General features: G+C 41.3%; 1 protein-coding gene across 5 annotated transcripts in view; it reads left to right on the forward strand.

The window, feature by feature from the left end:
• Positions 1–25,836, forward strand: part of pax7a (paired box 7a) — a 64,862-nt gene that overhangs the window by 27,162 nt on the left and 11,864 nt on the right. For all 5 annotated transcript variants that reach the window (XM_047149334.2, XM_047149332.2, XM_047149333.2 and 2 more), the window contains exons 5-7: positions 3,249–3,448; positions 13,392–13,557; positions 13,643–13,839. In XM_047149334.2, coding sequence (XP_047005290.1) covers positions 3,249–3,448; positions 13,392–13,557; positions 13,643–13,839 — 563 coding nt within the window. The remainder of the gene's footprint in view (positions 1–3,248; positions 3,449–13,391; positions 13,558–13,642; positions 13,840–25,836) is intronic.

A 25,836-nucleotide genomic window follows, 5' to 3' on the forward strand; every position in this document is an offset into this window, starting at 1 on the left:
TCAAAGTCTCCAGAAGAACCATGGCTGGTTCTGCGAGATGCTCGGTTAAATGTGCAGCTCATTTCCGTATAAACCTGCAGAACGTGTACGTGAGACTACTTTTTCCACACCAGCATCACACCAAATATTGTCTTTGTTTCATTTACTACTCTTGCTGCTGTATATATTGTTTTTTTAAAAACTGTACAAATATTTCATTTCATTATTTCTGAAGGCAACTTTGCTCTGGAATTCTGTTTTCATAAAATCGGATTGACAAGAAGAAAATGAAGTTTTGGGTGATTAAAATATCCTTAAATTGCTGATCTTTTCAGCCGCCATGTTGTCATCCTTTACGATGGAAACGATGGAAACGATGGAAACGTCATCTCGTCTGCGTATCTATTTTTTCATTTCAAAATAAACACAAAAGAACGTAGTGTACATAGATCCCTGTATAAAAATGCTAACAAACTAATACGTCTAGAGAGTTTGAGCAAACGTCATTATGGTACAAAATTGTGTGGCATCTAAGGATGAAAATACCACCGCAGCACATAGCCATCGCTTCCCCCCACTCACGCCTTCACAGGAGGCCGAGGTGACTTTGGAAAGTGATCTATAGCCCGCTGTGGTGAGCTCAAGTGTTGTCATGGTGCCTTAGAGGCCAAAAATAAAAATAAATAAAATCTCTGTGCCACATCCTCATGAAAACCAACAAAGGGATATTCCCAGATATGTACACATCCAAGTTTGTATGTTCATGGGTATTTTCGCTGGAGTGCGCTGGAAAAATCAATCTTTATTAAAAGATGGGAAGACGCAAGAATTGATTTAATGAATGCGGACTCATGTCCTGCGGCCGCGTGTAATCCGTTGAGAATCATCGAGCCTCGGATCGGGGAGACAAAAAAAAGACATTCAGGGAAGACTCCTCAAGTGGCCTGTAATGATAGTCTCCATATAATCCCATAATTCCTTGTTTAATTAAACTCTGGAGCTGGAATTGAGACCCAGCCAGTTTTTTTGGTTGTTCTTTTTTTATTAACAGTTTTTTTGTGGGTTTTTTTGCCCTCAGTCTCGTTGTGAATTCTGGTGCATGTCCAAAACATGCTTGCACATGCACAGATGGACGGACACACACACACACACACACACACACACACACACCCTGTTGGCATAGTAATGTAGCGGTAGTATTCCTGGCAGATGCCGGGGAATTGGGGAAGCTGAGAGCTGAACAGAGAGCTGAGAGAGGAGAAAGCTGCTATGAAGTGGTCCAGGCTGCTGGAAGCCTTGCAGGACACACACTCACACACACACACACACACACACACACACACACACACACACAGTCTCAAAAGGAGATTTGCCTTCTTCTGTCACAGCTGTGGTATTGCGGGGGAAGGTGCTCACATCCTTTCCATCTCTCTCTTTCAATCCTCTCCCTCAATTTCTTTTTTTCGCTCAGCGATGATGCAAGACCACAGAACCTGGAGCAACACGTCCGTCTCTGTTATGTTCTTCTACTTGTCAGAAGAAAACCTTTTGCATGAACCTTTTTCTGTCATAAAGTTTCACCCACCTCTGTAAATATGTAGACATAAATGCAGCATGATGCAATTTTGGCAGACAGAAAACCTACTCTGTTTGAGCTGTAAACATGGAAGCAAAATCTATGCTCTTGTTTGACGGAAGCACAAAAAAAGAGGCTAAATGTACAATTTGTTGTAATATGTTTTGAACCCCGGCTCCAACCCACAAAGAGTGGGGAATTCAATGGCTCAGAAGTAATAGAGTATCAAACGTACTTATTTGAAGCGCTTGCCTCTGAGCGGCTAGCCTCGGGCCGCTGTGGAGAGAAAGAGAGAGACGCCGAACGGCAAGGTGTCCTGTGTAGATTACCATAACCCTCCCAGCGCTGTCCCCAGGCCTCCGGAGCTCAGTGGCAGGATTATGCTTCTGAAGACTCCACACATGAATAAAACCCATACGAAGTGCAGCCTGGGCTCCGTGTGAAGATAACACAACATTAATACTGCTGTGATTGCACTCACTCGGCTTTACACCAGTTCTTTTTAGGATGTTTTTTTGTGTTCATTGTGTTTCCATTTTGTATACATGTCCATATTCATGCATAAATTGCTATGGGTAAAGAGTTATTTATCCTTGCTAGTTAGCTTTTTTTTTTGGGGGGGGGGGGGGGGGGGGGGGGGAAGACGAGCGTCCCTTAAAGATTCTGTTTCTCCATCCACTTGAAATATATACCAAAAAGATCACCACATAAAATACCCACAGCGATCTTGAATTCTGGATTCTGATTGGTCAGAAGGTGTTGATTAACTTTCTATAATAGCAGCTCCAAGTGCAACAAATCACAGGTTTATATTAATGCGCTCATTTGATTGTCTCTATGGTAACGGCTCGTTCACAGTGACTTGTACATCAGACGCTCCACGTAAAAAATACAAATAAAAATAAATAAATAAACGTGTGTAATCATTGATGTGGTAAAGTTTTCTGTAAGGAGGCGTTTATTTAGCTATCGTTTACGCAAGGAGTCTCCAGTGTCAGCTCTTCAGAGCTGTGTTTTTTTGGTCTTATTAAAGAGAATGAAAGAGAGGCTGGTGAGGGAACGACTGTTTATATGTGCTGTAACATAAAGTTTTCAGTTAGAACCAAAAAGTGTTTTTCCAGCCTGATGCCATGAAAAGGAGATCCCTTTTAAGTTGCACAAAGAATCTTTTACTCTCAATTTCTTTAGATAACCATCTATTTACTGATGCGTTAAAGAACCCAGAAATGGTTCTTCACAGCAGTGCCACAAGGAACAATGTTATCATAAGTTCTCTAATAAAAATAATAATAAAAAAAACATAGTTAGTGCTGTTAGGAGCCAAAGTTCTTAAAGGTGATGCCAGGAGAACCTTTTCCAGTCCCACAAGCAACCTTATACTTATACTTCATAAAGCAACTTTAACCTGTTAAGGGATGATACCTTGAAGAACCAATGCATTGCTCTGAAGAACCTGATAAAGAAACATAAAGAACTTCTTTAATCTCCAATCTCTCAAGAACGCTATACAATCAAAATTGATTCTTGACAAGAAGAAGGTTTTTTGAAGAACCTATGGTGCTGTAAAGATCCATTGAAGAACCTTTATTTTTAAGAGTGAAGGTGAATTATTTCTGCCATTTGTTTTTATAGCAGGCCATGCTGAGAGTGAAGCTGCTTTAATATTTTTTAATAAAATGACGTTAAACTGCAGGTCACCGCACAGACGAGGGTTCGGATGTGGAGTCGGAGCCCGACCTGCCTCTGAAGAGGAAACAGAGACGCAGTCGCACCACGTTCACTGCCGAGCAGCTGGAAGAGCTAGAGAAGGCCTTCGAGAGGACACACTACCCAGACATCTACACCCGAGAGGAGCTGGCTCAGAGGACCAAACTCACTGAGGCTCGTGTACAGGTTAGACACACACACACACACACACACACACACACACTCGTACAAGTTTCACACAGCAACGTACATATCAGCAGGTGAACATATAAACCCACAATACACAGCGTGACTAGATATCTGATTTTGCATTTAACTGACTTTTCTCAGATTGCAGTATACAAAAGACCTGCACTCTTCTTTTTCTTAAAAAATCTCCAATTATTTTCTCCTATTCTCTCTATATACATGTATTAGGTTTTTCTTTCTTTTTTCTTTCCTTCACTTTTGTCCCGCCCTCTCTTACATAGTAAAATCCCTAGTGTTTAATTAACACCCAGAGTGTTTATTTGAGTCCAGTGGACTTATATAAATACTGTATGGTGTAAATTCAACACTGTGGGTGTCAACTCAACACTGGTGATTTTGCTGTGTAGGAGTGGTTTCCATCAAAATGGAACTTTATATACTATATATTGCTAACAAACTCTTTATTGTCCTCTGAAGATCAGGGTGGTGGTGGTGAGTTTAGTTGGGGGGGGGGGTGGATAAAAAGGGTTCTTCAACGGTTCTCTAAAGGTTAACTGGATAATTTAGAGTTCTTAAGCCTCCTAAAAAGTAGGGAAACATACTAGGGATTTCCATAGACTTGTTATCTCCAGATCTTCAACAGAATGACAGCGGAGGCAAAATCGGCTTCCTTATTAAGTAAATGCAAGAGATGAGGGAAGTAATTAGTGAAGTTTTTTTTATCATGTGAGTATACTGTATGTTTGAGGGAAATAAATAACTAATTCAATTAAATCTGTTGATGTCTTATCTACGCATGATCATTGTATAAATCCTTTTTTTATTATTATTATTATTATTATTTTAAATTTCCAGATTATATACTATGTATATGGTGTAGGTTTGTGGTCATTTGTAATGATGCTGTAGAATTGTAAGCAATCTGTATAAAGTGCATGGAATTTAGTATTGTTAATATGGAATAGTTTTTCCTTTCCTTTTTCCCCCCAGTATGCATGACTTTGAGGTGAACCTGCACATAAACATGGACATGATTAACATTTTTGCTCTTTGTTATGTAATATTGGAGAAGGACTAGAAACTACATTTCCCATCAGCCACGGCACCATGTCACGTGTCTCAATTCACCTGTTTTACGTTTAGCTCATTCGCACTGGTGTGTAAATATATAAATATAGATATAGCCACTTTCTGCACTGCATGAGTTGTCTTGCGTTGTTTGTTCTGTCCCCATGTATCAAATCATGCCCGTCTTCCATCCATGTAGTCTTGTGTTGTGCTTTGTTTGTCACTCTTCCACTCAGTTGTAATGATAGACAGACTGTTAAGAAGCTGCGTTTGGTGTTTTACCATGAAGTGCTCCATTTTTTTTGTCCCGGTGTTTATTCTCTTTCTTAACAATTACATTTCATGTAAAAAGTTAAGAATTGTTGAACAAACCCAAAGATCTTCACCAACATGATTGTTCGTTTGTTTGATCTCTGTTTATTATCTACAGGCGTTATATGGTCTATTTATCCATGCGAGCCTAGATGTTTTAACCCACTGGGAGTTTCTTTGTCAGATGTCCAGTGCTGTCGGAAAACCCAGAGCAGTTACGAGGTGGACTAGCGTCCATTTATTACTATACAACCAACCCTCTTAGGTGGTTTTTGACAGCTTTTTGCCACCCTGTGGATTTTATGGAAGAACGAAAAGCAAATACAGTAGAGTTATAGCGGCAGCTGTTGTCTCTGAGAGGATGAGTTGGGGGGGTGGGGGTGGGGCAAATGGACAGACAAGAAGAGAAAGTGAGACAAAACACATTCCTGATGAGTTTCTCATCTCTCCTCTAGGCTTTCCATCTCCTCCTAGCACTTAAAAGACAGCAGGCTGCTTGTGAACCCTTCTACGAATCAGAGATCGCTCTTACTCTCCAGGGACTCCGTGCCCCCACAACAACATTAATCAATCAAAGGCTTATAATTTTTTTTTTTTAAAAGATGTGTTCTTGGGCTGCCTTTTTTCTTCCCTTTATCCATCGCTCTCTTTGCCCTTCGTGGACCCTCATTCCCTGCGCTCACGATCCCTATAGAAAAAGCACAGTAATGGATTTCCCATATGTCTGAAGGATTCATGTCTACATGGTCGCTTCTGCACTAGTGGAAAGACACAGAGAGAATTATCCTATGCTTGTTTTTCACATTATTTGACACTTTAAGATGTTCTTCTAGACAAATATGAGCTCAGGGATAGAGGTACATCGATGGTGGTTTTATCCGGTACATCTGTTATAATCTGACCAAAGTACTGATGCAGTAAACAATATTGCATGTGCATGACTGAAAAAAAAAACAAAATCACACAGACAACTTTGTTCCTGCGATTTTGAATTATGGGACAAAACGGAAAGACATATAGCAGTGTTTTAACACGGCGTTCCTGCAAGAGACATTCTTTAGCATGTGCTTTAAATAACATTATAGTATAGAGATGTTGAATTCTGGATTCTGATTGGTCAGAAAGTGTTGATTTCATTTTCTAGAACAGCAGCACAGACATTAGGGGGGAAAAAAACAGGAACTTGTCTCGTGGACATTCCACAAGATTAACTGTAACTATAAACGTATGAAGTATGACATGAAGGAATAAAACACTTCAGGACGTGCTGTTTATGTTAACTTTGGCGGGGGGGGGGGGGGGGGGGGGGGTAACAGCCCTCTGCATTGCAGTGTTGATTATTTTCCTTTAACAGCGCAGTCGTGTTTTAATCCTTACTTAGCAAGTGGAAGTGTGCTGGATTCAAAACATGCAAATGAGATGAGTCAAGATCATGAAGAAAAGATTGCACGAGGCTTAAAGGACTTTAAAGACCATTCTTCTTCCATCTAGGTCCCGGAGCATGATGACGCAAAAAGATGTCATGTGAAGAGGCAAGGAATTCGTGTCGTCGGATAAAATTTGTTAATGAAGTTTTCTCTTCCTAATCTAATTTTGAAACACTTTGAAAATCTCCAAAAGTCATTCCAAACTCGATTTTCTTAAAAAGGTCACTCTGAGAAAGTGCCCGTGGTTAACTAAATTAAATAACAGCTATAGGTCTGGAGTGTTGTTTGGCTAGTGGCCTGGGGGGGAGAGCCTGAGTGTGGACTATGGGGTCAGTTGTGAACATCCCGTATTTTTCCCCCCTTCCTCATGTCATGTGTGGTTTTGTCACTGGGTTGGATTTAGTCCATCTGCGCAAATCGACTATCTGCTGGAATCATCACAGGCGCTTCATTTCAGCTGCTTTATTGGACCAACTTCAAAAAAGAACGAGTGATGTGTACACACCCGTCGAGCCGCTTCTGGAAGATCTGCGAGTCCAGCCTTACAGAAAAATCCCAATCGAGGGTTGACTGTTCTCAGTGATATTCCCAGCCCAGCTTTCTCGGTTATTACGTTGTAATGACTCAGAACAAGTTCACCACATTGAGCATACGTTACCGATTTGTCGTAACTTTTTCACATCGTGCGGATAATACCCACTGCGTAATCTCGCTTTTATTTCTCCAAATCTATTCAAAATACTGCTTACAGCAATCTTACAACAGAAATGCTTCTGTAGACTGTATACAACATGCCCGCACTCACATTTCCCCACTGTTTGCTATAGCATGTGTTTGTTGAAATTGATTTCATTTTGTTTATTTGCTTCAAACAAGATCTTGGTGGCTGTGGACTATTTTTTTTAACCAACTCAAAGAAAAAGAAAGGAAAAATCACCACCATGGACTTTTTTTTTTGTTTAAACCTTCTTTGAAAACTGCATTTTGGTGAATGCTTTGGCAGGTCCATTAACCACTCCTATAATGTTCTAATACAAGTTTCTGGAAGGCAACAAGAACAAGAATTTCATGAGTTCCTTGGTCTGGCTTTGGGCACAAACTTGGGGCATTTGTTATGTAGTTGGCTCTGGAAGGCTGGGTAATGGACAGGCCTTTGGCAGCGGGTGCTGACCTGCTTGTCGACAGCTGTGGAGACCCATCCAGCAGATGTCAGTTTAGTGGGGCTGAAGTTGAGGGCAGTGGGGTGAGAAAGAGGCCAGGAGAGGGGTCCTCACTAGCGCTCAATCATCTGCTCCAGGCTCACTGCACGTCAGAGCTGTCTCTCCTGTTCAGCTCCTCTACTTTTCTCAAGCACATGTTGAACAACAGCGCTTCAGATTTGTGGACGTAATTTTATGATATTGCTCTTGAGATTGAGAAATCGAGATGTTCGGTTATTAATAAGCAATCCCTGATTAGCATGTCTAGATTCTATTGACAAGGTTTCTGTCAAGAAAAATCTCACTACAGCCATGCAAAAAAAACTAGACCAACCCATCAGCGTGATCTGTATCTCGTTATTATTAGAAATCATCTTGTTATTACGAAAAAAGGATCTTGTTATTATGGAAGGGGATTTTAAAAAATTCTGTATTAACAGAGTTTACAAATGTTCCAAATGTATGAAGAATCATCTTCACACAAGTTTTTTTTTTAATGTATTTATTTATAATAATGAGACACTTTCTTAAAATAATGAGATTTAATTTTGTAATAATGTGACATATTCTCATAATAAAGAGATTCTTTTTTCGTGGAATGCCGAGATGTTTTTCTCACAATAATAATAATAAGATTTTCTCATAACAACAATATACCCATTATTACATTATCTTGTAATAATATAACATGATAATACGATTTTTTTTCTTGCTTGTAAGCAGTGTGCTTCCGTATGTGAGCTAAACACCGATTCTTAATGGGATAGACCAGAAAATCTACTTAAGCACCTACGGAACCTGACTCTGAATACGAGGAACATTCCCTTTGAATTTGTTTTATATTATTATTATTATTATTATTATCATTATTGTTATTATTGTTGTTATTAGTAGTAGTAGTAGTAGAAGTAGTATCACTACATATATGGAATAACTGCAACCAATAAAAGGAATTGTAATAGAATACAAATAAAATCCTATAGACTGGTAGTGGCGTTGCTAGCACGCAGACAGATGCTCAAAACAAGGCAAAGTTAAGTTCTTGATGTCCCACAACCTCGGCACTGTTAAGCATCTCTGCTTAAACACCAAAAGCGATGAGATCTGACGTCTATGATAACCCTATATCAAAGTGTTCACTGTGGAGCAGAATCTCCAGTGTCAGATCTGCTTCCAGACCCCTCCCATGAGTCTCCTCAACCCATCCATCTTCATCAGAAACCTCTAGTGCAGTTTTATCGCCCCGGCTGATAGATTGTGGGATCGGATCTATATCAGTTTCATGCTGGCGTGACGGCCTCTCCGGTCTCTCTGTCTGAGCACCACGTTCTCAATCTCCCCCCATCGCTGAGCATGAGATCTAACGGCCAGGTCACTTCCCAGAGAGACGGAAAGAGAGATAGAGATAGAGAGAGAGAGAGAGAGTAAGAGAGAGAGAGAGAGAGAGAGAGAGACAGAGAGAAGCTTGTTGCTTTTGCTTTGAAACGTTAGCCGGGTCAAATGTAAAAGTCTGCTGGGCTTCGTAAAAGAAGAAGGACGTTCGAACAGACGGACGAAGAAGTATCTGCTCGCTGTAAATCAGAACTTCTGTCACTGAACGTGAATCGTGTTCTCATTTTACTTCATTTTCAAATATTCTAAGTGGCCGTAGCCATCTCCGCTGGAGTTAGCTGCTTCACACAGATTCTCTTTTCAGCACTAATGAACATAGCGCATGACGCTATTATAGGTAGAATCTAATAAGCTATAAGCATTGCCGTTTTACGAACCATCCAAATCAAATTTGGCAAGAAGTTTGAATCAGGAGTCGTGATAGCATGCTTTATGCTAGTAGCTTGAGAGAGGACTTTATTTTATTGCTTGTAGTAGAACCGTGAACATGGGCAAAGAAATTCAGCACAGCGTGCTAGTATTAGCATGATTCTCTATATGTAATAGCCGTATTGAGATGCGTCCGGGATTTATTAGAGTAAGTTTCTTGTGCAGAAATCCCACCCAGCCCGACAGGAAAGCCCCTCGTTCCTCCGAGTCTGAGCTTATGTTCTATAAAAGAATAAATAGGATTTGGTGCAGATTGCAGACGGGCGAATTTGTTGCAGTGCATCCGTGAGAATGTTCGAACAGTTTCTTATTATTAGAATTTAAATGACTTGCTTTCAGTTGCTCTGTATTCTCTGATACTTATCGTGCTAATCCCTCTGCATCCTCCCTGCGTTTCGCACTCACAGCTACGTTAATTAGCATAGTGCCGTCCTGCTTGTGTGTGTGTGTGTGTGCGTGTGTGTGTGTGTGTTTAATCGTGTCTGTGTGCAATCATTGTAACAGGAACCTAAAACCTGTGGATATTTTGGCATTAGTAACTAGAAATAGAAAGAAAGATTCAGGATGAAAGGTTTCTCATACCTGGGCAAGCTTGGAACCAAGAGGAACTAATGGTTCTTTAGGGTGGGGCTAGCAACACTGTCGATTGCTGATTGGCTACGCATATCACATGACGCAACATGTACTGTAGCATACTGTATATATTATACACATAGTACACAGTCAGGTACTGAAAACAATATATAGCAAACAAATTAGCATGGGTCGTGATTCACAAAAGCACTGCTGGTGAAGAGAGAGAGAGAGAGTGAGAGGGAGAGAGAGAGAGAGGGAGAGAGAGAGAGTTTCATGTAATGCTCGCTCTACCTTTTAACAATGATCTTTGTTCTGTGATGCTAATCTGCAGAAAATTTTATTTTACAAATTATTTTAAATTCTTTTACTGCACAAACAAACCTTCCTGTTCTATTCATGTTGGGCAAGACTTCGCTGAGGTTCTCAAATTAATTTATTCATAAGTCACCTTCAGTTAGTTCAGAAAACAAACATTTGTATCCCAGCGTGAACCTTGATTGAGTGGCTTGACATCTTATAATTGGCGATGAATTTTTTTCTTAATACTGATTATTTATTTTGCAAAACTCTGTCATTTCATATTACGCACCCATAAATTAAGACAAATATGACAAGCCGTTCAGTTAGGACAAAAGTATTGGTGCCCTATACTTAAAAAGGTAAGCGTGAGTGTGTGCCTTCAGTAGCCGATGTGCTGCAGTGGCTGAGCTGCGTTACTGGAAGCATTATTGCACGCCATGCTTAGGAAGCTCTTTCACCGTTTAGTCGACTTTTTTTTTTTCATTTTTAGCGCTTGTGTGTGCATGGCTAAATGTACATCACCTGTGCCTTGAATGCGTTTGGTAATTTATGGCTGATTGGTGTTTGACTCAGATGAGTGTAAGGAAAATGTTTATATGTTTTGCAAACTTTTGTAAATCTGTTAGTAAATCTGGCCTACAAAACTATTTACAATTAACTTACACTTAACCAAACGTCACTTCTTTCCATGTTTGACCCGACGATGATGAGCTTAACGATGAGGCGGATGCTTTTACTGTCATTGTCACAGGCAATGTGACCTGTTCTCATATACAGGATCCCTTTCACTCTGTCGGTCTCCGAATGCGTCGTCCTTCATAAGGCAGCAGATCATCAGTCTCAGTAGACAGGAAAATGCTTATGAAGGATGAGACGGGTCTCTGTGGAGGAATTAGGATGGATTGTGGAATGGAATGGAAGGAAAACTGGGACTGTCCAAGGTGACTTTGTGATCAGGTTCCAGAGCAGAGCCTCAAATCCAGCTGAGAAATGCAGCTGTTGTGGCCTGGACCCAGACGGCATCCTTACACACACACAAACACACACTCACACGGACATGTTCAGAGGCTTTTCCATTTGCATTTTTGAAGGGACACGCAGGCCTCAGAGGTCGGCGAATTTAACTCGATCGAAGAGCGTGCTTCGGAGACTCTTAATTCAAATTGCAAATTTCACTCATATGTGTGATTACAGAAGCACGTCCACATTGAGTGCAGGTCTAGAGCATAAAATCATGAATTTGAACAGAAAAACAACCTAAAATAGCAGGTAATAAAAAGAAAATTCCAAGAAATTGCAAAACACAATCTTCTTTTTTAAGGTCACCTACAAAAGTTTCATATTCAAACCCAGAAGCATGACGTCACACCGTGTTGCTCCACAATTGCTGTGGAGTTGAAAGACTGAAAAGGTCAAGAGTAGGGTCTCGGGGTCACAGGTCATGTGGCACTGCTACGATTTCAGAGTCATTTAAGGAAAGGAAGTGGTGCATCCCGATAGCTTCCGTGCCCTGGGGCCAGGAGACCTGTTTGTCCAACCCCAGTAGGAGATCAGTTCAAGCCTAGCCACCCGCTCCAGCGCACCTTAATGGAGCCAGTCGATGACATGATCCCGACTTCTGCTGCTTTTTTTCCTGCCTGAGTAGCATGGATTAAGGCTCGAGTCCGAGTTAAAGGGCCCCCTCAGAAGCTTTATAGTCTGAAAGTGGGGGAAGGGTGGGCGTCGCTTTCTGCGACTAAAGACTAAAGGAAAAAAAAGGGGGTTTGAACCGAACACTTGACAGATGGGTAAGAGTCATCTCTGGTCGAATCAAACGTTAAAGATCCATTGAAGCTGATTTGAATGAGACGCTAGCTGCTAGCGACCTGACAGTTTTGCACACAGACAATATAAATACCACTTTGGGAAGGGGGGGGTGGCTGGCAAGAAAGGGGTGTGTGGGTGTGTGTCTGTGCATGTGTGTTTTGTCGAGTGTGTCTGCGGTTCCACCGCCTCCGAATAGAGTGTGTCCTTGTGTGCATACCATGAAAGTGGAACTCTTAAAGGCCTGTTTAAAAAGGGACGCCCCTTCTTTGTGGCCAGTGTTCGGTCCGCTGTATTGAGAGTTCTTTGTCCCACTCTTTCATCCTGCCTCACAATGGACTGGGCCATTTGAAACACAACAGTAGATGAACTGCGCTGACAGTGTATTAAGTGCGGATGAATTGCCAGTGCGAGGCATAGATCAATGTCGTTCAACCTTTGGCGCACACGGGGCCCCGGCCTTGTCCTGGTGAAACGGAACAGGTTGCCGTCTGTACGGGCCGAGCCTTTTCACGTCCTCTAATTATATTCATGTTTTGGTGAAGCAGAAGCCTTTTTACAATGTGTAAATTACCGTCGGTTAAAGACGAGCGTCTAGAGTCGCTTCTGTGGGAGCTTATTTTGTAGTTCGACAACAATGCTTTTCGTCGAAGAAAGAGGATTTAGTTGATGATGGAGCCTCACTGCATCCCACATCTTGTTTATTTATTTCTTTTGGTAAAACCTAAGACTTCAGCATGGACATATTGGCCGCAGTGATCATTTTAAACGGTCAAGATGTCCGTGTTGTGGAAACGTGTGGTCTACCTCCGAGCTCGTAATCGCTCAGGCTCTCTAAATGGCAGCTCAGGGAGCCTTGTTTATACAGAACACAGCTTCAGCCACTTAGCAAGAACAACAGGGGCCTCGCCCTGTGATAAAACATACTTTCCCACAGGGACGCGCTCTCAATCATCCCCACTGTGTGCATTTCTGTCTGAGTGTCTGAGCTATAAATATTTGGGGTTATTAATTCTGAATAGAAAGAACATTTGGATCTTACTGTGTCAAATGGTTACGAGCGCAGCAAAGTATTTCAGCAGATTCAGAACAATTCTGCATGAAAATGGTCGTGGTTTAGCGATTCCGGCATTTTAAACATTTTTAAACCGTTTTTTTAAACTTCTGTAGCAGATCGTCTCACATCACATGCAATTATCTAGCTCACTGAAAACAGGTTTTTCACAGACTTCCATAAAACGAAAAAAATTCTTTTTTCGTTATATTATTATTATTATTTACCTTAAAATACTAAATACTTTTAGTGTTTTAAAAGGTAACTGTCGCCATTCAGTCATATTAACTTTATCTGGATTATAAGTCATTTATCTCATTTTATTTCTATTTTCCTCATTCTCTACTTCAACGAAGGTCTTGTTTATTTCCTCCTCCCAGGTGTGGTTTAGTAACCGACGAGCCAGATGGCGCAAACAAGCAGGAGCCAATCAGCTGGCAGCGTTTAACCACCTGTTACCTGGAGGGTTTCCTCCGACTGGAATGCCAACACTGCCAACCTATCAACTTCCAGAGACCACCTACCCTAGCACCACCCTCTCCCAGGGTAAGAACCAATCACATGCTGCCTCTTGAAGATGAACCGATGGTTTTGCTTTATCGTTCTAATAGGGCATGCGTTTGCATTGTAGATGGAAGTAGCACATTGCATCGACCTCAGCCTCTCCCACCCTCGTCCATGCACCAGGGCGGGCTCTCAGCCGACAGTAGCTCCGCCTATGGCCTCTCATCCAATCGCCACACCTTCTCCAGCTACTCGGACACCTTCATGGCCCCGTCGGCTTCGAGCAACCACATGAACCCGGTCAGCAACGGGCTCTCCCCACAGGTCAGACCAAATTAAATCACATTCTTCAATGCTGGAGTAGTGTTAAAGGAGCAGTGTGCAATATTTACAGACCTCTGCTGTCTGTAATGTGAACTGCAGTTTGAATGAAAACATCGATTAGTGGACTACTGAGATCTATTGCATGGCAGTATTGCTAATTGGTATCTTTAAAAATATATACAATATATTCTTACAGGTACATAGTGTACATAGTGTACATAGGTACATACTGTACATAGTGTACATAAGTACATAGTGTACATAGTGGTACAGTAGCTCTTACAGGTGTGGAAACACTTTTAAACATCACAAACTTCACCTTTAAATAATGTATTACTCATTAATCCTGAGTGCTGAGTTTTTTTTGGGGGGGGTTACCAAAAGGGTCCTTGATTTAGACTTCCTTAAACAATCTACGTCACAGAACACTTAAATTCTGGATTGTGATTGGTCGGAAGCTGTTGATTAGTTTTCTATAACAGCAGGTCTGACAATAGTGAAGCTGCAAATCGCAGAATTCTATCAACTGTGCTCGTTCTAATATGTTAAGACGGGCTTAAAAAATGGTTAGTGATTAAAAAAAATGGGTGGTGAAGTTTTCTGTAAGGTGACATTTATGTAACATTTGTGGAAGGAGTCTCCAGGTCTTTGTTAAAGGTAATAGCTGTAACTATTAACTTCAGGAGAGAGAGAGAAAAGACCGGCTGGTGATGGAACGACTTATGTTATAACTGCTATAACATGAGTGAAAACATGAACTAACATTAAATGTACCTATAAACGGATAAAAGGTGTGACACATTGTTCTTTAATGAACACGAATATGTAAATGTTGGTAAATTCCTGTGGTATAAGAGGAATAAAATGTACTCGGGGACGTGCTGTTATAGGAAAATGGTCCACTTTGTAGTGGTAAAAGACTCTCACTGTTTACTCCTCACCTAGCCTGCACTAGAGCGCTATAAAATGGTCACAGCTCCTAGAAACGTTGATGTTGTCTTAGAGGAAGTCGAAGCAGCACGAGTCGGGATTTAAAGTGATTAAAATATATATATATATATATATATAAAATTTACTCTGGTACTTACACCTCTACTCTGCACACTTTGCTTCTTCTGGATCTTGTACGGTAACACTACTTGTATTGTTCTCTGCTTGATATATCGCTTTGCTTGTATTTTCTCATTTGTAAGTTGCTTTGGATAAAAGCATCTGCTAAAAGAACAAATGTAAATGTAAATATATTTTCTTGAACACGTCAGTGTGCTTCCCGTCTCTATGGAGTAGTTAACAGAGCAGAGAATTACGTCCTGAATGTGATTTGAAGCTTCATTGTCCTAATTGCAGTTTGTGTCAATAGGCGTCATTAGATTAGGCTTCGAGTGCGAGCGTCTCCATCCGCTTCATGTGGGATTGTTAGCACGCGTACAGTAGACACATGCTAACATGTCTTTCCAAGTACTGCTAGCTGTAGATCATTGGCGCTGTTGTGAATGCGTGTTTAGACAGAGAGAGCAGTGAAAAATGATGCGTATTGACGCAAGCGAAGAGTGAATTATACACAATTACCCATCAATACCGGGCAGTCTTGCTGACCCTCACCAACAAGACGTGGCTAACAAGCAGAAAATAAGATTGAAATGGTGTGTAAAGAGTTGAAAATGAATTTCAATGCTGCATTTGTCCACAATTACCCCTTGTTCACACGTGTTTTATTGAGAGTTTTTTCCTCTGTCTTCTTTTTTTTCTTTTCTCAAAGCAGATTGGGGAACATTTTGTGGTATTAGCTCTCTTTCTCTCTCTCTCTCTAACTCTCTCTTTCTCTCTCTCTCTTTTTTTCCTGAGAAAGAAAGAATGAAGGATTTGATGACAAAAAAGAGCTTTTCCGTTGCAGAAGGATAACACGGGCTCCTCGCCGTGTGTGTGATTGTTAATCACAGCACAGAGGTTTTAAGCGCTAATGCTCTCCTGCTCAACCTGCGTAAATGCCACAGCACACACAGGGTTCTTAAAAAAATTTTATCCATTAATGTGCCTCCGTAATACCGGCTACAGAATCAGCTTCTCAGAATTCCTCTCAGTAATACATGATAAATGTTTCCTGGTTAATGCTGTGGATTAGGACTGCAGCTTTTGGGCTCGAAAAGAAATTAGAAATTAATTTTTGATTTTTTTTTAATGAGGAGGCTATGTTTTTAACATATTTGTTGAAAATGTATCCATTTTTTTCTCTTAAATCTGTTGGGAAATTTCAATTAGACATTTTAGAAAGTCTCAAATCAGACCGATGGTAAAGTGGTTCATAATTTTGGTATGCTATAATTAGGTTAGGGATAAAGCAATCAGGGGAAAAAACAAGCATTTTATCAATTATTAAAGACTATTTTTATCCGTTTATGTTTACATTTAACATTGTGGAACATCCGTGAAAGAAGTTAGTTCCTGTTCTCACTTTTGTCATAGCAGCAATAAAGTGTTTCCCTTATTGACCTGCCTTTCTCTCGAAACTCCTCTGTCCTGAAGATGTCAAAAACTTAAACTTGCAGCTTTACCCCTGACTGTTGCAAAGCGCTGACACTGGAGACTCCTTCCATAAATGTTAAATAAACATCTCTTTACAGAAAACGTCACCGTATCGATGATTATACATTCTTATTTGTTAAGTTTAATCTGTTTAATCTGTTTTATTAAACTTGGAGTATGTGAAGCATCAGCATCGCTGTACAAGTCCCTGTGAATGAGGGAAAATGAATTAAAAACGCCTTATGAGTATAAAACCGATGCAGAGTTCAGGGATGATCTTTTATTCCGCCGTCGTGTATTCCTAAACGTGGAAAAATGGTGAGACGTCCGAGGAGGAGGAGGAGGAAGGGTGAAGGGCTAAATCTCTCACTCATTCTCTCAATCTTTCTCTCTCGGACATGTGGTAGAGCCATCAGACTCTCATCGGGCCGGAGATATATGTCCGGCCTGACAGCAGAGCCAGAGTTCAGGCTCAGCTCAAAGTCTCTGTGCTGTGGTTGCCAGCACTTTCACACGAAACCTCCGACCGAACGCAGGAATCCCTACCACATTCGAGCATCTGCTGCAGTCACTTACTGCTGAACCCCACATCCGTCCTTTCGCCGGGAATCTCTCAGCTTCCACACAACAGTAAAGCTCAATCTGGGTAAAAACTTAAAGACCAGAGGAGATGCCTGGCATTCCAGCAGTGTTTCCTAATAAAGGGCTGTTTGTCGTAAAGCTTTTCCCAGTGGAACATTTCTTTCTCTTTCATATCACAGGAGATTTAATAGCGATTCTCACTTGTGCTTCATTTAGCACAAGAAAATTCCTTGGTAGAAATAATACGAGACAAAAAAAAAAAAAAAAGAGTTATGAGATTTTTCAAGGCAGAAAGAAAGACCAGGTCAAATCAAGTTCTAATGATATTCAAGTAAAATAAAATTGGAATCTCTTCTACAAATAAAATTGTAAATGCTTGAACAATAAATATATATTTGAGTATGTAACATATATGTATATTTAACTCAAATACATGTTTTTTTTTTTTCTTTTTTTTTTTTTTTTGGAAACAATATTAAAATACAGTATTCCTGCATTTACAACTAAACTTGAACAGAGAATACTCGGCACCCAGAGTAATCCTCTTCATGTCCAGGCATGATAATATTTACTGCAAATAAACCGCACATTTCTGTAAATATACAAAAGTACGTGTGTAGTATATTTTAATGGACTTGATGTGTCATTATCCTGTGTGTGACTTTTGCTGAGATTTTTCCTGTAAGATTTACTGATGTGTTTTGTATCAGGAGAGGACGCGAAAGTTGTTGTTTTTTTCCGTGTGAGAGCAACCCTGTGTGTTCTTTTGAACCTAGAACCTTTAACCTGTAGGAGATGTGTCTTTAAGTCTGGTTCCTTTCCCAAGTTCTCTCTCTCTCTCTGAAAAAAAAGATCTTCCCTTTTGTAGATATAAAACACTGCTATATTGAACATCTGTTTGGTGGAGACAAGCCATTTCTGCTCGTAGCTGGTAAAAATCAACCAAAATGTTGTCATTCCTGGCAAATGGGTTGCGGTGGCCGAGTGGCCTGTGGTAATGGATCCCTGCTGATCTCAGGACAGCCGTCGCAGTCACCTTTACAATCCCATAACCCACACAGACACACTACATTTTCTCATTACGGCCGGGCAGAAAACTCATCGCTGCTCAGCGGCCTGCGGTTGTCCTCATCGCCGCTTGTAGGAAGTCAGGAGGTTCGACTCGGAGCGCCGCCATGTCAAAATGAGATCCATTAAGCTGTGCTTGACCGGGTCGGAGGTACGGTCCCTTTTTCATTTTGGAGCACAGCAGGTGTTGGAAGAAGGGAAGGAGAAAATGGCCACCGGTCAATAAGGAAAGCATAGGTCAGAAAAATAACAAGGAAAATGTTTTTCACCTTCATTCTTTGTTATAGAGGACATTTCTGCTTGTGCGGACGTGTGGAACTTTCAAGTCCCTTAACAGCAACAAAGACGGCACGCAAACATTAACATATATTAGATGTAGTCTTGAGAAGATACACAGATGTTTATTAATCGACCTCAAACCTATAGACTCTGTAATCATAGACTTAAATCATAGATTTAGGTCATTTAGTATGGCATTTATTAGCTACATTAATAATTCGGTCAGTAAAAGGACCTCACAAAGATAGCAAGACAAATAATGTGTGTGTTCAAATGTCGTGCACGAATAAGATCTTGTTATGCGGTCTATCCTCTATCCTGCGATACAATACGATACGATAAGATGTGATACAATACAATACCATACCATGCGATACGATATGATACGATGGGATGTGATACGATACAATACCACGTGATACGATACGATACAATACCGTGCGATGTGATACGATATGATACGATATGATACGATACGATATGATACGATATGATATGATACAATACCACGCGATACCAATATGAAATAATACCATGCGATGCAATGCAATATGATACGATATCGTGCGGTACGATGTGATACGATACAATCCCACGCGATACGATACGATACAGTACCATGCAGTATGATACTATACAAAGCGATACATTACGATACGATACCATGCGATACGATACGATATAATACAATGCAATACAATGCAATGTAATGCGATTTAGTAGCCTCTGATTGATATATGAACAACTTTGTTCAGAATCTAGGGCAGGCCTATTGTTAATTCAGATAAGATATACTTTACTGTCCCCGAAGGGAAATTTGTTTGGTTTCTCTGTCCGTTCTGCAGTAAGCGTCTGCATGACGTCTATTGTTACCTCGAGAACAATGAATATTACAGAATATTATCAACGTAACAGAGTTACGGCCAAATCAACTTGCTAGCCTATTAAATTATTTACACATCAGTTCATGGTTGTTGTATTAATTAATTGCAGTCGTTTGCCTTTTAAATCAGCGCATCGGTCAAAATTCTCAGATTGTTACACCACTAATCAACACCGTGAGGATTTCAGAACTGAGAGAAGTAAGAGAAATTTCTGGACATGCGAGTGAGGCAGGATGGCGAGTAAAAGTGAGGAAGCCTCGATGCGCACACTCCTCACACTCCTTGCTTTGATCCTTGTCCCCGGGCCTGTGTGTGCCCGCGCCGCCCGCTCTAACCGCTCTCACCGCCGCCGCTCTCGAGCTCTCCACAACTGTCTGACTGAGATAAGGGAGGAGAGACGCTCCGACTCCGTCTGAACCGTCCTCCTCGTCTATACTGCAGCACTGCGCATTTACACAAGCTCCAAAGAACAGAACTCAGCTTCCATCATCTATGTTCCTCATTGACTTTCGACAAGACCTGTGTTTCTACTGAATATAAATGAGAGTGCACACACACACACACGCACGCATGCACGCATGCACGCACGCACACACACACACACACACACACACTTGGGCATTATTATAAGCTGCAGACTGGGCACGGTGTCAGCTGGCGTGCTCTCAAAGCAGATGAGCGCATATCTGTATTTATACCACCCTGTACACACTTCCCGTGTGTGTGTGTGTGAGTGTGTGTGAGTGTGTGTGTGTGTGCTTACGGAGGGGTATTTATTTTAATAATTACATTAAAGCTGATACTGTTTATGTTTTTGGTGTAATGGGAAAAGATGCATAAGAGGCTTGAGAAAGAAGATCCGTGCCAAGAAATGTGCTCGGGTTTTCCCAAATCACCCACGGGCGCAAAAACTTTTAGCATCAGGGGGTCTGGTTGGGTGTTCTGGTAATTTCTCTTTGTATCTAAAAAGGGAAAAAAAAATATTTTCTTCCCCTTTTCACCCACGTCTGATCTACTAAAGTCGTTCCCAGGTTCAGAGCTCAGACCCGTTTCTACACTTTATTCACATGCGAGAGTGAAAGGCTGTAAATTAATCGAAAGTGTATAAAAAGTACACTTACACAGCATCAGCAGTCTGACGGTTTGGTAAGACTCTATTGTCTGTTGTGCAAGTGTTAGGGTATAGTTTGTAGAAAGCATTTTATATATATATATAGGGTTAGAGATCCTGTGTACGCTTAATGTTCATATCTGTTCTTACAACTTTAGACACGTTTATGGAAAAGCTATGTGAACGTCACGTGTTAATGATCACATGGAAAACGTGACATTTACCATTTACCCACGTTTTTATACACATCACCTGTACATTTCGCATGCAGTGGAATTTCACGTGATTTTTACACATGTCTTACACAATCCCTTGAATCTCTCTCTGTATGTATGTTTGTCTGTCTCTCTGTGTGCGTGTCTCTCTCTGTCTCTGTCTGTGTGTCTCTTTCTGTCTGTCTCTCTCTGTGTCTCTTTTTCTCTGTCTCTCTCTCTCTGTGTCTTTTTCTTTCTGTCTCTCTGTGTCTCTCTTTCTGTCTGTCTCTCTCTTTCTCTCTGTCTCTCATTGTCTCTTTATCTCTGTCTCTCTCGCTGTGTCTCTTTTTCTTTCTGTCTCTATTTCTCTTTCTCTCTTTGTTTCTTTATCTCCCTCCCTCTCTCAGTCTCTTTCTGTGTCTCTCTTTCTTTTTGTTTCTCTCTCTCTTTCTGTCTGTCTCTCTCTCTCTCTCTCTGTCTCTTTCTCTCTCTTTTTCCCTGCACTCAGATATGAAAGGCTACAGAGGGACAATAAAATGATATTTAAATGCAAGACTCTCTCTCTCTCTCTCTCTCTCTCTCTCTCTCTCTCTCTCTCTCTCTCTCTCTCTCTCTCTCTTCCCTTCTCAGAGATAGTTTTTCCCTCGCTGAATGTGAGCTCCCGTTTCCTGATAAATGGTGAATGTCTGCGATTTTTACATTTATCTTGCAGAAGCAAGCAGCCAGTATAAAATTGTGTGTGTGTGTGTGTGTGTGTGTGTGTGTGTGTGTGTGTGTGTGTGTGTATCCTAAATGCCAGTTACAGTGAGATATTTCTGCATTGATTTACAGCATTGAGACTCAATTTGGCCCCGAATTACAGATTTCTTTAAAATCGTAATACAGATTATTACCTTTCTATAGATTAGGGTTTTTTTTTCTGTAGACAGGTGGAAGTGTGTGTGTGTGTGTGTGTGTGTGTGTGTGTGTGTGAGGGTGTTTAGACATATCCAGGCTTGGCTTTATCCTCAGATCTACAGGTTCAGTGGGTCAGGAGGTCACGGGGTCGCTGTCTGCCCGAGTAAACATGAGCGAACCTGTGCTGGTAGCTCCAGCCATTTGGATGGCGTCACTTTCTCCAATGTGCTTCCTGTTAGTTCCACATGCCGGTGTGACAGGTGCGTGGACGTGATTAATACCGCAACAGCTTCTTACTCGCTTACATGCCACACTCACATGCTCTCGTTTTCTCTCACGCTCATCGGCACCCCACCGGATAAAATCCCCCAAAACCCTCAGAGATTTTCCCCCCCTTTGAGATCAAATTCTGTGCCTTGGATATTTAATATGGACGTCTTTGGATGTCCATAAAACGGTTCTTACATAAATGAAAGAGGCTTGATGAGGATTTAAAATGATTTCAGGGAAGGATGATATTGTGCTATGAGTCTATCATGGCTTTGGAACACTCTCAGAAATAAAGAAGTACTTATCCTCGTCATACTTGGTATCATAAAGCAGACATTTTGTGTACTTTTAATATGAATATTATACCAGGACACATTTCTAAATGTATTTTAATGCACATTATTAGGCACTAGTGACCTCTGGTGTACCTTTAAAACTTGCTGAACATACAGTAGGGATGTATTTTGTTCAGTGGTTTGATATGAAGCTCACAGGACAAACGAAGACAACATTAATTTAACCTATGGAAGTGTGCAGTTATTTTATGAACTGCTTGGTCAGGGTCGTGGTGACTTGTATTCTAAGTTTGTTGTTTTGTGTGTGTAAAAAAAAAAAACAATCCCAATTTTAGTTGATACTGATTATCTGTCCTTACAGGATTTCACAGATATTTTTTTTGTGATCGTTGTGGCCAAAAACGTTTGCTTTTGCTGCGGATTTTTAAAAAAAACATTGCGATGCAACTTGCGGAGTTTTTTGTACTTTTTTTGCGGAAAACTATTTCGCAATTGCGTGAAATGGTTTCGCACGGTCTTTCACGGTGATGTTTGTTGGTAAATGAATCCTTTTAGCTGTACTCGTGTTCGATGCACGTAACTCAAAGAAGGCTTCGGCTTCGGCTTTGGCTTTGTCTCGCCCCAAACCTGCGGTAAATCTAAAAACTTGCAAGCTCCTCCTACCGTTAAATCCCACTGTTAAATCCTGCAGGGACTGGATTTTGAACTGAAGTGATGTAGCTTAGGTTGAGGAACTGTCAGAGTTAGAACTTGTTTTAACTAGGCCACGCCTACTTCAGGATTTAATGCTGCGGTTCACTTGTACTCGTACCTTTGAACGTTCCATGTCTGTTTTTCTGAGTTCCTGAGATCAAAATGTCATATTTGTCTGCCTAGTCGCTGAATTTATATTTGATAAACATCTACATGAATTATTGCTGCACAGTTAACGACAAGACATGACGTATAACATGACTCACCTGTCTCGTTCATGTTTGCTCATGAATATTACGTCACGTTGGTCTTATCACATTAGGATATTTGGCCTGAAATGATCAGAATTACGTTACAAATTTAAACGTACTGAGCTGTTAAAATGTTGACTGCCATATTGGTGTGCTGTTATAGTGCTGTGATGTTAGGTGTGTTTATGTCAGAGAACTCGAGCGAGGTGGATATTGGAGTTCCTGACTTGCAGTTGAAGTTGAACGGCTGTACCTTCTGTACTTTTGCATGTCGGAGATCGGGTTTGTTTCATATACAGTATAATAGCATTGTTTAACACTCCTAGTCTAAACGCTAATTAAATTACAACATGCACCTTCCGCATGTAAACACTAAAGGAACAAGGAAAGATTAGGAAAAGTACAGTCTGCTACCTTTTCTTTCTGAGAGTGTAGGTACAACGTGATCAGATTGTATTGTTTCAGCTCGAGTATCACTCGGTTCTTGAACACCCTCACCATCCTCTGATTAGGAAGTGTGTGTCGGCCATGGCGCTCATCTGGAAGCATCCCTCTGCTCCCTGCCTCCAGCTGAGAGCTATTTCACTATTTATTTACATGTGATTATGGCTATGAGGGCCAGATATTAACACTGTCAAGAATAATTTGACCTGACATTTTTCACTGGGACGCCCCCCTGCTGTCTTCAGCAAACAACCCCCCCACCACCACCCACCCCCACTGTGGGTTCTTCCTCAGTTCCTTTACTATGCTCTCTCTCTCTCTCTCTCTCTCTCTCTCTACCACAGCCATGCTGAAAGCACTCATCCAGTATCATAAAATGTGCCGTTTAATTTCTGCGAAGTGAGAAGTGTGTGTGTGTGTGTGTGTGTGTGTGAGCTCCTGTTCCTGGTGGCTGAATCCATCCCGCAGCCACTCAAGCATATCACTAGCGGAGAATAGAGGATTGCGCTCCACGCACTCTGCAATTGCTCCCCAATAGAAGACACATTAACCTCTGGTTCTCTGCCGAACACACTGCCAGCGTTTAGAGAGCGAGTCGGCTCATTCCCAGCTCGTGTCCCTCACTTTACACACTTTACACTTCGCCGCCTTGCCTCCTGCCCCATGAGAGCGAAAGAGCAATAGAGCACAGACCTTTTTACAGCTTCTGTCTGCTCCCTGACACACACACACACACACACACACACACACACACACACATTCTTTGACCTTATACATTAACAGATAGTGACAGTTAATATGGGCCTGTGCGTTAAAGGTGCAATAGTTGATTTTTTAGAAAATAATCTGGGAAAATATAGATGAAAAAAACCCTGTTTAAGCCATGGCATGAGCATCAGGATGTTATGATGCCGAGAAAAGCCGTTCGGAAAGCTGCGGTCCAGCCCGAGAACAATTCTCTGTGTTTACCGGTCCCTCCACAATTGACGCAAAATCAAACAAACTCCGCAATATTCAGAGGAGATTATTACTGCAGATTTTCCGCGGGTCACGTGACGTCATTACGACACGCATTCAGCCGAAGCCCTCTTCAATTCACGTGCGTCGAACACGAGTACAGCTAAAAGGTCTAGTTTACCAACAAACATCACTGCGAAAGACCGAGCGAAACAATTTTGTGCGATTGCAATTTCACCAATTTAAGTAGTCACAAAAAAGCACAAAAAAATTCCGCAAGTTGCATGGCAAAGTTTGAACAAACTGGGTGAAATCTTGTGCAGACCGTTTTACATTACTTCTGTTATTTTTCGGGGTTTTTTATAGACACACCCCTAACCCCGCCTCCATTTCAGTCTATTGGGAAAGGAAAACTGTGAGCAAAAAAACAAAACTCATCTACAGAACAAGCTAGGCTAGATATTTAGCTGATACTAGCTACTGGTGAGAGCTTTTACCAACAAACATCATATATATGTTCATCATACATATATCATAAAAATGCACTCCAGCAACTTTTTGGGGGGAAAATAAAAAGAAGTCATGTGACACGTCCTCCATGTTTGTTTCTCTCGGTTGCTCCTGAATTTGAAACCTGATTGGTCAGGAACAAAAAAAAAAGAGTTTGTCTTTTCTAAAACAGCAAACCTCCCAATAAGACTTCATGTGAAACATTTGATGGCGGTTGAAATGAGAAACAACCTAAAGTGGTACAGTCCATGATTTTGAATGGAAAATGATTTATTGTGATATCTATAGCCTAGTCTTTCAAAATGATCCATTCCATCTGCAGTGGCTTAAATTTCAACGTTAACACACAGCTCCGTGTGTGTGTGTATGAGAGAGAGAGAGAGAGAGAGAGAGTGAGTGACTGTGTTGGTGGTGTAGAACAGGAGTGTATTAGAGGATATTAGCGAGCTGGCCGTTCAGAGGAAGCCATATGCGCTGGGTTTGATGCCGTTAGCGGGCCGTGAGGAGTGACAGCTTGTTCCAGCAGTCGCTAATCGCTCTCATCTGTGCTGCACTTGTCAGTGCCCAGATTCTGTCAGTGCCAATCAGACGCCTAATTGAACACAATTATCACACCTTGCCTTCATCGCTTCAGCATCTCCTGGGTCAGTCTCTATTTCCTTTCCTCATCTCTCTCTCTCTCTCTCTCTCTCTCTCTCTCTCTGTCCTCGACGGAAGCTTCTTTTCACTTTTGATTAATGTGCTGTGGCCAATTAAGGCGCTGACGCCCACCGCTGCCCCCGTCATCTGCTCCCTGCCACCAGTCGGCTTGGCTAGGCACTCCCAGGCTGCTTAATTGCCCCGCGCTCGACTTCCACCGTGACCAAAAGCCCCCTAATTGAATTTATGCAACCACTGTTATTTTTAAATAGTCATTTTGTCTCCTCAGATGGGGGCTGTGCTGTGTGTGTGTGTGTGTGTGTGTGTGTGTGTGTGTTGGGGGGAGGGGTGCGGTCCACATTTCTGCAGGCTAGACTTGTGTGATTATGGGTTGATGAT

Source organism: Ictalurus punctatus, chromosome 21, assembly GCF_001660625.3.
Source record: "Ictalurus punctatus breed USDA103 chromosome 21, Coco_2.0, whole genome shotgun sequence".
NCBI classification, from domain to species: Eukaryota; Metazoa; Chordata; class Actinopteri; order Siluriformes; family Ictaluridae; genus Ictalurus; species Ictalurus punctatus.